General features: G+C 44.1%; 1 protein-coding gene across 1 annotated transcript in view; it reads right to left on the reverse strand.

Moving 5' to 3' along the window:
• Nucleotides 1–1,810: 1,810 nt before the first annotated feature.
• Nucleotides 1,811–12,755, reverse strand: part of LOC147706794 (beta-1,3-galactosyltransferase 2-like) — a 136,310-nt gene continuing 125,365 nt past the window's right edge. Inside the window, exon 2 of the mRNA XM_086925926.1 lies at nt 1,811–8,317. Within this exon, the coding sequence (XP_086782052.1) occupies nt 7,234–8,274 (1,041 nt within the window). The 5' untranslated portion in view covers nt 8,275–8,317 and the 3' untranslated portion in view covers nt 1,811–7,233. The remainder of the gene's footprint in view (nt 8,318–12,755) is intronic.

A 12,755-nucleotide genomic window follows, 5' to 3' on the forward strand; every position in this document is an offset into this window, starting at 1 on the left:
CTTGCTATTGACTCATGTAATCCCTGAGACTCCATACTGAGAACGCCTACTCCTCGACATAGGGTGCTGATTCCACATCCTTGCCAATCATCGTAAAGGTCACGGGCCCGGCCGGGTCGGAAATATCATCGGCTGAGCGACCTCCATGCTAGACACAGCCATGTATAGCCCTGAGGATTCGCATTAGCGATGAAACACGTGTCGGCTGGCTGTTTTACAAAATAAAAGAATTTCATCGGACTGTCACCGTACAGGAGATTCCAGAATTTTCTGTTGCTTTGTTGCTTTTTGCATTGTATATTGACTCATATACAACCTAATGTATTTTCATGTGTGTGCATAGGGTATTCCTTTTTTTCAGTTGGTTGATGGACTTGTTTACCAACCTTTGAGTGGTTCCAAGGGTTTTTCCCACTCACCCAGTTGCACCACTTATACCTAACACGCGACATTACATATGCGCCTACTGATGGCAGAGCGCCCATTGCTTATCTGACACTAAAAACCTTTCAGGATTGGTCCTTCGAATGGAAGCTGCCTTTACAAAAGCGCACCCGAAAGTGGAGCCCTTCAGTTGGCTTTTCCTATGAATCATTAGCACACGATGAACTAAGTAGACACTTGTTGCAGGACAGACGCCACAGGGCAGTGCAAACAGGTTTTCAAATCAAGGCGAGACCGTGGCTGTGTGGGGTGGAGGACAGGGACCTGTGTTCTGACTGTACGCATTACCCAATATGAATAATTCCCTTTGTTGCATTTACTATAACGTGGTCATGCCGTTTACACTGTGGCATGAACTGAAAATCTGTCTCTTTAATCTCCCTTCATATGTCAGCATCACCTCTTCTTTCTTGTTTACATTGGCTCCCAGCACAAGTATTTAAAGCACTCTGCATTCCATTACCATGCCTTTATACCACAGGGAACTGCGAGAACTCGACCCAAACCTATTGATAATAATCTGGGTTTACATGGCAACTGTCTTGCTAATTATTTATTTCGCTAATGGTTCGTGTTTAAAACCTATCCCTTGTAATTTTAGTTTTATAAAGTGGTGTATTATTGTCATAGCTTATTAATCAAATGCAATACGTTTTTGAACACATGGCATTTGGAACGCATATAGTTGAAAGCGCTTTCATACATGATAATCAAGGAAGAGTTTTGGTGAGGTAAAATATCTTTCAAAGTTCACACAATTTAAGCGAGGAAGCCCTGATTTATCCACATTTACTGGTTTCACTTTATACAAATCAGCTAATAATTGGCAATCTATTTGTTGTTCCTTATGTTTATGGTTTGTTTTTACCTATTGTGCAGTTTACAGCCGTTTTCATATAGAGATTAACAGAACTCGACTCAAAGGTATTGATAATGTTGTTCTATAATAATCTGGCCCATGTACAGAGTTTACATGACAACTGTGTTGCCTTGTAGTTCACTAATCATATTTAAAAACTATCACTCTATCACTGCATCGCTTATCCAATAAAAAAGAAATGCATTTGCAATGGAAATGCCACTGGCCTCCCAAAAAATGCTGTGCTGTCCACTCCCCCAACCCCCCACCCTAAGGCCAAGCCCCAGCCTCACCTCTCTCACACTTCACCAGCCGCCACATAGAAAAATAGTCAAAAATGCACATAGATAAATTATTAATTCTCTTTTGGTTTCAGAAACATCTATGTTGATAACTCTCCAATACAACTGAACATGTGTCAAAGTAAAAGTAACATCTGGGGGTCGTTGCACCTCAAAGTTAATGGATAGAAAAAAACATTTAGTTACTGCAAAAAAAACTGATGCGTTTTGTCTGAACAAATATAATTTGATTTCAGTCTTTTTCAGGACTACACTTTTTCAAGTTAGTCATAAGCTCTTGTTTAGCCAAACTCATTTGTTGCATTACAACCCACACAGCCGCCTATGATTACAGTAGAAAGGATACCATATATATTTTCTAATTATTAAAAAGCAACTATTATACGCATACACATGCATGTTCCTTTGTAAGAAAAATTGATTATTTCATCATTTACTATTTGGTGCAATACACCACTACTGCACAATTTGTACCATTTATCCATGTAACATATCAAATGATTTCATAAGTCTATAAAAGAATAAATACACATTTCATCATCTTGTTATTATATTTAAGCTTGCATTAAAGTGACTGTGTTCCAACCTACAGATCTGTATATAGATTATGAATCTGGAAAAGGTACAATAATCCACATTTTCCTTAATCCTTACATGTCCCCACCTTTTACTTGTACCTTGCCTATAACCAAATGATATCCTGTAATTCAGCAGATAATGATATGAGGAAAAAAAACTTGCATTGTTACATTTTTTTAAATTTTGCTTTTAAGTTTCTTGCTTTCAAACACAAAATGATCCATACCAACTGGAAAACATTACAGCTCTTCTCTGACATTATCAGCATTTGTACTTTCTTCTCAGCATACCAGTAGCAATAACATTATTTTCCACTGTCTTGGGCTCACAATTACTTAGGTAAATACCAGCCAGGTTATTGAAGCATATCGAGCTAGGACCCCCTAATTTCGTCATTTTTCTTGGGGCTCCCCTTTGCTATATAGATCCTCTTTTCTGCTGCTGCAAGACAGTCCATTGCTCAGGTCCAGTCAGTTGTGGAGAGGTGAGGTGCAGTGGCCAGGGCAGCTGACTTCGGAGCACAGGTTTTATGGTTCCATCCCGGCTCCGCCAGCAGCTCAGCTCAGCACCTCAGCTCAGCACCATGTGACTCTGGGCAATAGCTGCTTAATTTTCACGATGGCCCCCAGCGCCCTGAGACCCGCAAGGGTGAGTAGTTTGCGCTTTACAAATACGGATTTACAGTTGTCAATTGATGTTGGTCCTTCCCTGATGCGCGATTTCCCTCATGGCAAATTCCAGCCCAGTCGAGAACAGCCTCCCTCTAGCGGAGCACATTGAGGGCCCGATTCACAAAGGGACTTATGACATCAAAGTTATGAGTGCATAGTCTTTGTACTTGTGACGGAATCTCCGCATTGAGTACGGCAATGCAGGGATTCAGCCACGAGTGTGACGACTCCGCACTCGTTACTTTACGAGTCGTAAGTCCTTTTGTGAGTCGGGTCCTATGTCTGTAGACTTTGTAGAAAGCAATCTTGACAGGTAGCTTCACAGCAGCTACTAAAATTCATTAAGAGTTAAAGAGTTAAAGGGAGAATACTGAGCTATTGGAAATAATTTAGAAAGATAATTATAATAACAATCAAAAACGGTAGACTATAAGGGCCCTCTCAAAACATCCCATGGCAAGGTGTAAACACTTTTGTTGTTCTGGTATTCAATGCTCTTTGGTGTGTGGTGTTTTTGTGATCTGTCAGTCTGGTGCAAGATCTCATTAACAGAAACCTCTTGTGCTGGTAGGACTCATGGGGGTTCCGTTTTTAACTGAGTTGAAGTGCCTAAGTCTGCTGCAGTTGAAGGTCGGTATCATGTGATGGTTCAGGTTTTTGTTGAGCAGCAAAGTTCAGCTGCCAGGAACCACTTGTGCTGTTAGTCTGAGGATGGGTCTGGCTTTTGAACTAAGATGTAGAGGTCAACTCTGGTGTACCATTAGCTGAGCTATCAGAAACCAGATGTGTTGGAAGGTCCAAGGACTGATGATCTTTATAGTGTAGAGTTGCAGCTGGAACTGGACAAGATACAATAGTTTTATTGGGTGTGCATGCCTTCTGGATCTTCAGCCTGGGATTGTGATGCCAAACCATCAGTGACATTAACGCAACTTATAAGGATCTGGTTTAAGTCATAGGGACACATCGTGAGGCAGCTATGGAGCAACCCAGAAAGGAAGCCACTGGTCCAGGACTTATTTGTGAGCCGCATGGATTTCGGAAATGCGTTTCTGGCCGCACTAAATGAGGATCTTTTCTCCAAGTTGCAGATTTTGCAGAACACTGCGGCAAGACTGATCTTGAATCTACCTCCAAGGTCCCCCTCATGCCCTAGTTTAAGGCTCCTCCACTGGCTTCCAGTCAGGAAAAGATGACACTTTAAAATCCTATGCCTAACACATAGAAGTATCTATGGTACTGAACCCGGCTACCTAAAAAAAAAACTTAAAAGATAACAGTATCAAAGAACTTTAAGGTCCTGTTCAAAGTTTCTCCTTACTCCATTACGAGTTCGCACTACATGAAATGGGAGCCGAACTTTCTCTTTTCTTGACCCTCATCTCTGGAGTACGCTGCCGTTCCATCTCTCGTCTATCTCAGACAAACTGCGTTTCCACAAGGAATTGAAAACAAGGCTGTTTTAAGTGAAACTATATATGATCTAGTTTTGGAATCTCCGCAAGTGCCATGAGACCTCCCGGTGATATGTGCGCTATATAAGATTCTTTGACTTGAATTGACTTGACTTAAAAAACATCACAGTAGCTGATCTTCGTGGTCCACCCGTAAGGGACGATGCTGTAACCATAGGGAATCAAGACATCACTGTAGGAGGCAGCAGAGGTCCACCCAGAAGGCACGAGGCACAACTTGAGGAAATGAATAGATACCACATAGTTGAGCAATGGGTTCCACCCTAAAGGAGTGTGGTGCACCTTAAGGAGTCAAGGGGTACCACAGTAATGAGTTTGTGGGGCCCCCCAATAGGAGTGATTCTTCAAGTCGAGGAAGTCAGTATACACCACAGTAAAAGTCATATAGAGTCCAAAGAAAAGGGGGAGGGACAACTTGTGGAAGTAACCAGACCTCACACTAGTGAGTCTTTGAATTCCACCCAGAAGAAACAATGGTGCCACCAACGTCAACAGACATCATAGTAGTCGGTCTGCGCAATCTACCTAGAAGGTGCCATGGCACCATCTAAGAAGTGACCAGATGTCACAGTAGTGGGTCTATGGGGTCCACCAAAAGACGATAATGGCATAAATTATTGAAATCACCAGACAACACAGGAGTGGGTCCATGGGACCACCCAGATGGGTTGAACGAGACGGTTTACAGAAGTGGTTGCTACAAGTGAATCAATGAGAGGCGACATTCAGCAGCTCCATGAAAGGAAGTAGTTAATTTTCAGAGGAGAAGAGTGTAAGGCAGTCACATAGGTGGGAAGGAAGGAAGGAATAAATGAGGTGAACGAGGCAGGGAATGTTGCCTTCTGCACTTACAGGTCCACACAAGGAAGATGACACAGGAAAACTCCTTATTTTCCCCCCAATTTGCCTCAGCATCAGGGCTGGATGCTCTTGGAGGAGACATTAATTGGTTGTTAGATTATGGTCACGTGACCCAAATGACCAGTTGGGTCTGCCCGGTGATTGAGTTCAGCCTGGGGTAGAAGTAGGCAAGAGAGAGAGGGTAAAACATGCAAAGGAAACACACAATAAAAGCAAAACTAATACAGTGAATAGTCTACAGTAGGTTCTTGGCTCCACACTCAGGATCTCTGAATGTGAGTTTCAGATAAAAACATGTATTTTTGCAGAGCAACCACAATTAAATAAATGGGTGTACAATGATCCCACCAAGGGCACAAGTCCTAAAAAAAGAGGTGGGGGGACTAACCTAGTCAGGCAGTATGCAAGTGACATCAAGTCACGCGACATCACGGCGCACATCACGGCAGATGACATCACACATGCCATCACAGGAATTGACATCATAGTAAGTGGCATCACAAGCCACAACTTTACAGGAAGTGGCATCACAAGAAGTGACATCATATCTAAAGCCCTCACATATATGTTTAGCAGGTCTATCATGTGTAGGTTTGAACGCGCATTGCGAGGATAATAGCACAGTGAGCTATGGAAGATGATATGTGACTTCTATAACTTGCAGTCCCCTAGTTTTATGTAACGCATCCTGTACATTCATTTACAAACATATATAACTTATTGTACATGTAATATGCACATGTTCAAGAAAAAATAGCGGTACCTAAATTATTTCAACGCCTCCTCAGGTTTAGTAAGCTCTATATAAATGCAATTTACTTTGTGTAAGTACTGGGAAAGACCAACACATCTGACATTCTTACAGTGCATGCATATCTCCTAAAAAGTAAAAAGCTCCCTCTCTTAAGTATGTGTGCAGTGCTCACACGGTGTGAGCCTTTATTTCCCCTCCGCTTCATTTGCATCAGGTGTGAGGCTTCTGGCTGCTGTACCAGCTGAGGGACTCGAACAAAAGTAGGCCAGATGACCCCTCAAATTCGGCCCTTATTATGGGCCCAGCAGGAGTCTTAAATAAGAAAGCCCCGTCCCCGCCTGAACGTTGTTGCTTGTTGCAGATGGAAAGCAGACAACATGCAGGCGCTGCTGAAAGTGTCCCGGTGTTTGGATATTACACTGGGGCGCGTTTAGCACACTATTTAGTAGGGCCCAAATTCTTGGCAGGGTGGATGGCGCTTACCCTGTGAAAATAGTGGGTGGACGCTCTCCACCCGCGTGGACCCCCGACTCGTGCCCTGATCCCACCAGACAACGTGGGTTGACATGTGCTAAACTGGGACCTCTGCTCCTTTGTGTGGACCACTGGAGGTTCATGGTGAGTCTTTCCTTATCACACAACGCTTGGATTCAATACAAAGGGTTTCCCACATTGAGAACACCAGCCTCCCAAAACATCCTTGCATGAAACATAGGCCTATCTTTAACCAAAGGGGAGGTGGGGGGTACACTATATGAATATAAGAAGAAGGACCTGCTGGGTGTGCTTTACTCTTAACAACCAGGTACCAACGGGTTTGTCTAGCCCAGATTACCAAATAATTTCCATTGACAGCTTACCAAGCATCTCATACCAATTAATGAAGATTGCAGGCTTGCCCAGTGTATTGTAGCAAATAATAACCATTAGAGGCTTTCCCAACACATCATACCAGTTATTGACCACTAAGTGAGAGGTACTCTGAGGGAGCACCTAGGTACGTGACAATAAGGTATTCAGCAGCATTTGATTGCATTGTCTTGCAGACCTATCCCATATTCACATATAAAAACAGCATGTGGTCTAGGACTGTTGTCATTGCTCCAAGTGGAACTATTCTTTCCAGTGCCTCTATGCCACCATGACCCTTCTCTTCCAGTGGAGGGCTATAAAATATCAAGTGCCTCAGAGGCTGTTCTGTAGGTTTAAGGCACTAGATCTGAGGGACTGAAATCTGTCATTGGCTTGAAGAAGGAGTGTAATTGTCAGCAGTGTCCAATGCCCTTCTCTAGGTTTTGTTGCCGGGACATTTGTGGTTGGCCGTGAAGTCCTGCCATATTTGCAGAAGTTCCGCTGGGCTGTAGTGGTGAGCCAAAATGAGTGCGTGGAACCGGCAGTGGCTGTAATTTATTTTGTGCCCATTGAAGAGGTATGCGGGTGAGACAGTAATTTTTATATTCAGCTTTTCCAGGCAGATCCCAACAAAAGCGTCCTCCATGTGGATCAGCGGCACAATCTGGGCGACATCGTAGATCTTCTTGGCCATGTCTCCAGAAAACACGTAGCCAGGACCCGCTACATATGGAGGGTACATGTCTCTGGCATAGACCTCTTTCGGGACATAATATTTACCACCTTTGGCCCGATTTACTGCAAACTCTGGAATATAATACCCAGAGATGTAATTTTTTCTGGCTGGCAGTTCAGGTTTTAAAAGGTTGTGAACCAAATAACCAACATTCAAGAACATGTCGCTATCTATTTTTAAAACATAGCTGGCTTTGGGGCAGAATTTTGCCACCCATTCCATCCCCATGAGAGTTTTCAATGTCAAGTTATTGTACGTGTCCAAGAAATCTTGCTGAATAATGTCGTGGTACAAATCACTTTCCCCTTGGAGTGTGAGATGGACACTGTTGTTGTAATGAGGAGACATCGCTGTTACAAAGACTCTTACAATCGACACCCCAGAGACATTGCTTATGTTACCCCATGTTTTCCGGATCGCGTCTCTTGTCACTTGGTCTTCTCCCTGGACAATGACCAACATCACCAAGAATGGTGGCCCATCCTTGCACTTGTCTGGTTGATTGATGGTGAATTTGTAGTCATAGGGATATGGTGGTACAAGTGGGTGCCTTTTTCTGCTTTGTGAAAAGTCTCCGCTTTGCTTCTGTCCACTGCTCTTGGGTTGGAGTATGGATTGAGCCGGTGCATTGTTCCAAACTTCTTTTAGATGAACAACCACGGAGATCAAGAAAATGCATAAAAATACAAAAACGACGAACTTTAGATTGAATTGTCGCGTCCTTTGTATTTCGCAGATCATTCTACAAAACGTGGCAGGGACATCAAAACCATAAAATCCTTACCTTGAAAAAAAAGAAGCAGAGTGTTAAATCCAGGAAATACATGGAGGCCACAGGATCTAAAGACAAATAAAGAACATGGCTGATGGAAGTAAAAACCAACGGACACACACTCTGAAGCAGCGGCCATCGCCATGAGCTCCAGCATGGGTCTCAGTGGACAGTTGCACTAGGTATGTTGCAAGTACAACTATAGCTTAGGGTGACGCTGTCTGCAAACATGCTCCTTCTTATGGGAAACAGTGTTTACAATGCTGTGATCCTACTGCTCAGTGCTAGTACACAATAACTTTACATCGGAAGTCATTAGAACGACTTGCCGTAGGGGGAGCTAAGGTATTGGAAATGAATTCCAACACCTTCCCTACTGTTGCGCAAACTGGAGTAGGAATAGTAAATAATACTATTCCTAAGTCCAGCGCGCCCCCTACAGCAAGTCGATCTAATGACTTGCGTTGTAAAGGTGTTGCAAACTAACAACGCGGTCGTTGTAACTACTGCCTTGTAAAAGGCCGCAGTGTAATAGCATGCATTGTGACATGCTGTATTCCAATGGCCCTAATAAATATAGCTGGAAATGGTGAGACAGTGGAGGAGTTCAGGTAAGATTGGTTTATGGTCTCTGGCAATATGAGGAGCAATGTTGTTCTCAAGGAGAACTTCATTGGTCATATGAAGGTGGAAGAGAAAGTGTACTTTATGCACTAGGCTCCAACTTTCACAACACGCACACCCAGCTCTACACAAGCAGAGTTTGCACATGGGTCTTCTTTGGTGAGAGTGCAAGATCTACCCCTCGTAAATCTGTGCCAGCGGTGCTATCACATTTGAAACAATTTTATGTCTTTAAATCACAAAACAAAAGCAATTTTAACTTTGTACTTTATTTTTAATTGTTTTATTAATGCAAAATGTCTGAAATGTAACCTGTAATGTTCTGAATGCAACGGTTTTAATTAATCATGCATAATGAAATGTACTTACGTACGTACTTACCCTGTGGTGGTGTTGTGGGAGAAAAGAGATGAAACCCATGAAATATTGATAGACTCTTTCACTCATTGTGTGGAGAGGGAAGCGCTTTTGAGAAAGGGTCAAGAGGGATGGCGAGTGGGCATGTAGTTGGCAATCAGTGGGTTTTCATTATCCAAATGTTCCCTACCTTCATACAGTACTTACATCAATGATGATAATCTCAGTCTCTTCTAAATGGTACCCCCCGGCCCATTCTAGCCCATTTCCTCTCCTTTTTTTTCTGCATCTTCCCGACTGGTCTCATTTTTTATGGAGTGTCCTTAACTGCACAAGTGCTGTGGCTCTCCCGCAGTGCTGAGCCCTGTTTTAATGTTTGGGGAATTGCATGCTAAAGTCTTCATAACTTTTTTTTGCAAAAGATATCCAGGTCAAATATGTGTCTTTTTTGCCCCACATATTTGGGTTCCTAAAGGTACCTAAAATCTGTGTATTCACATGGAGGGAACCAAGAAAATTACCAAAATGTAGCAAATCATTATACTGAAAAATACGAACAATGTGCTGTGCATGAAAGTGTTTTGGGACTAGCCCTATGCCAGAACGGACCAGTCCTCACCCCATGGTTTCTTTACAACACACTTTATTATCGATTGCAAGGAATAAAAATGACATTGACAGGGACATAATAAACTGTACAGTCTTTTCTGATTATACCCCTCCCTTGTATGCAAAACGAATAAGAGACATAATCATAATCCAAGTATAAGACAGCATATCTTGTCAGAAGGTAACCTAAGCATTGCGGTCAAGGCCCAACATATCCTTTGTAAAGTGTGTTCAATACAGCTCCAATGTCAATACAGTGACGTGAAGTTTTATTGTAAACATGAACTTATAAAAAAACTGTCTATCTAAACCTACCCCCGCCCACCCACTCCTGGTCTAGTTGCTCCCGGTATTGCCACCACCCACGGGGAACTTCCGATATGTCTCAAACTATAGAGTATGTGAAACAAATAAAGTCGCCTGTGGCCGTTGGAGGGGCCTATAATACGAAAAGTGCCTAGGAAGTCAGGAGCACTACTGGGACCCTGCCACCTGTGTTGAGACTAAATCAAAGGCCTCTATTCCGATCAGCATTGCTTCCCATTCCAGAGCTATCGGGTGCTTTCGTAGCCCTTTCTCTTCCTCCTTCCTAAGAGCAGCTCCTTCAGCCCGACCCCACTGCACTAAGTCCGCCTGCCATACAGTAACCGCAGGGGATCTGGGTGACTTCCACCGCATTGTTATGGCCCTAATGGCTAAAATGAGTGCAAGGTCTAGGAATTTCAGCCTAGCTTTTTGCTTCCTTGGCCGTCTACGTAGTCCCGCAAGGCAAGTTAAGGCCCCGCCTGGGACCGGTAGTTGGGTCACCGTAAGGAGGGCTTGGCAGATCGCCGTCCAATAACTCCGTAATCTAGGACAAGACCACATCATATGGATGAAGTCTGCTTCGTCACCTCCGCAACGAGGGCAACTGTGAGGGGAATCCGGAAACATACGATGTATTGTCTTAGGGGTAAGATATGATCGATGGAGCACCATTGTTTGAATAAATTTAAGTCTAGGATTGCGAGATACTCTTTTGGGATGTTCTGATATGGTCCGCCATGCTTTGTCCGTAATTTCAGTGTCAGAATCCTCTACCAAGCGAGTTCTAAGGGTCAGGAGCGGGATTGCTGCGTGTGTCTGAATCCCTGTATAGAGCCAGCGCACCAGATGGCCTCTCTGTCCCATATAATATAAGAGATGTACCAATTCATGCTGTGTGGGTGTTGTTCATTGCGGTGCCCATGTGGTTCTAATGTAGTGTGACACCGTGGCATGTAGCAAATATAGGCGTTGTGGAGCCCCAGTAATCTGCACAAAGGATTCGTAGTCCAACAAAGTATTGTCCCCAAAAAAGGAACCCACCTCCTCAATCCCACTATCCGTCCATCCTCGTAGTCTGGTGCGTGTGAGTCTACCTTGTGGTGTGGGGATGCCCAGTAAAGGAATATTCGCCGCATAAGGTGGCACCGCCGACGTATAGGCTAGAGCTTTCCTCCAGCAATACAGTGCGGTTTTTAGCAATGGGAGACAGGTTGGGGGAATCCGGGCTATGGGCAACAACAAAGAATGGAGCTAACCGTGATCTAATCTCTCCGGCGTGAAGCCGATTTCGTGTAGGTTCCTACCCGCGGTCCAATAGGAGAGCCACTGGAGCTGACTAGCATAATAGTATCCCCGAAAATCCGGGGCTCCCAGGCCACCTGCTGTCGTCCCCAGCTGGAGTTTCCGAAGACTGATCCGTCTCCTGTCAGTACCCCAGATCAGAGTGATCAAGATAGTATTCAGCATATTAAAAATAGACTGAGGGAGAGTCACCGGTATGTTCACTAAATAATATAGCAGGCTGGGGAGCATAACCATTTTTGAAATTGCAATTCTGCCCATCACCGACAGAGGCTGAGAAGTCCAGAACCCCACACTACTTCAGAGTCTTGTTATTGCACTCAGAATATTACCATCGATCTGGTCCTCGGGTGTCCTATACAACTGTATACCCAGGTACTTAAAGGTGGTGGGGGCAACTGGGATAGAGTAAGTGCCGAATTTTATGTGAGTGAATTGTGGTGTTTCTCGGAAGAAGAAACAGGTTAATTTTGTGGGGTTTATCGCTAGTCCTGACAGTTTCTTGAACGTGTCAAATAGTGGGTTGTTCTCTGCTGTCAGATCGCGGAGGTATAAAAGGATGTCATCCGCATATATAGATATAAGGTGCTGAGTATTGTCAATGGGGATGCCCAGACGGTCAGCCGTGCTCCGAAGAGCATTGAGCCAGTGGTTCAAGGGCAATCACAAACAACAAAGGGGACAAGGGGCAGCCCTGTCTCGTACCTCTGTGCACCTCGTAGCATTCCGAGATGTATCGGCCAGTGTGTGCCCTGGCCATAGGAGATGTATACAATAGGCGAACCCACTTCAGAAAGTTGGCCGGAAAACCAAACAGTTTCAGAGACTCAAACATGAATTCCCAGGAAAGAGAATCAAATGCTTGTTTCAGGTCAAGCGCTATACATCCCGCTCGTGGAAGATCATGCGACGTAGCCGCCATTATAGAATGCAATTCGCGGGTGTTCAGGGAAGTACTACGATTTGGAAGGAATCCACACTGATCTCGGTGAATAAGTGTAGGGAGGTGCGATTTTATACAAGTGGCGAGGGCCTTGCTTGAAAACTTGTATTCCGCGGAGACCAAGGAGAGAGGTCTATAATTACTAATTTCTAGCGCGTCTCGTCCCGGCTTAGGAATGGACGCGACCAACCAGTGGATTCAGGTAGGCGACCAGTGTCAAAGGCCACCTTGTAGACCATCTCCAAGACCGGCACTAGGAGCTCCGAGTAAGTTAGATAAAACTCCACCGGAAGTCCGTCCATGCCCGGT

The sequence above is a fragment of the Lissotriton vulgaris genome, chromosome 6 (genome assembly GCF_964263255.1).
Source record: "Lissotriton vulgaris chromosome 6, aLisVul1.2, whole genome shotgun sequence".
Taxonomy (NCBI): Eukaryota; Metazoa; Chordata; class Amphibia; order Caudata; family Salamandridae; genus Lissotriton; species Lissotriton vulgaris.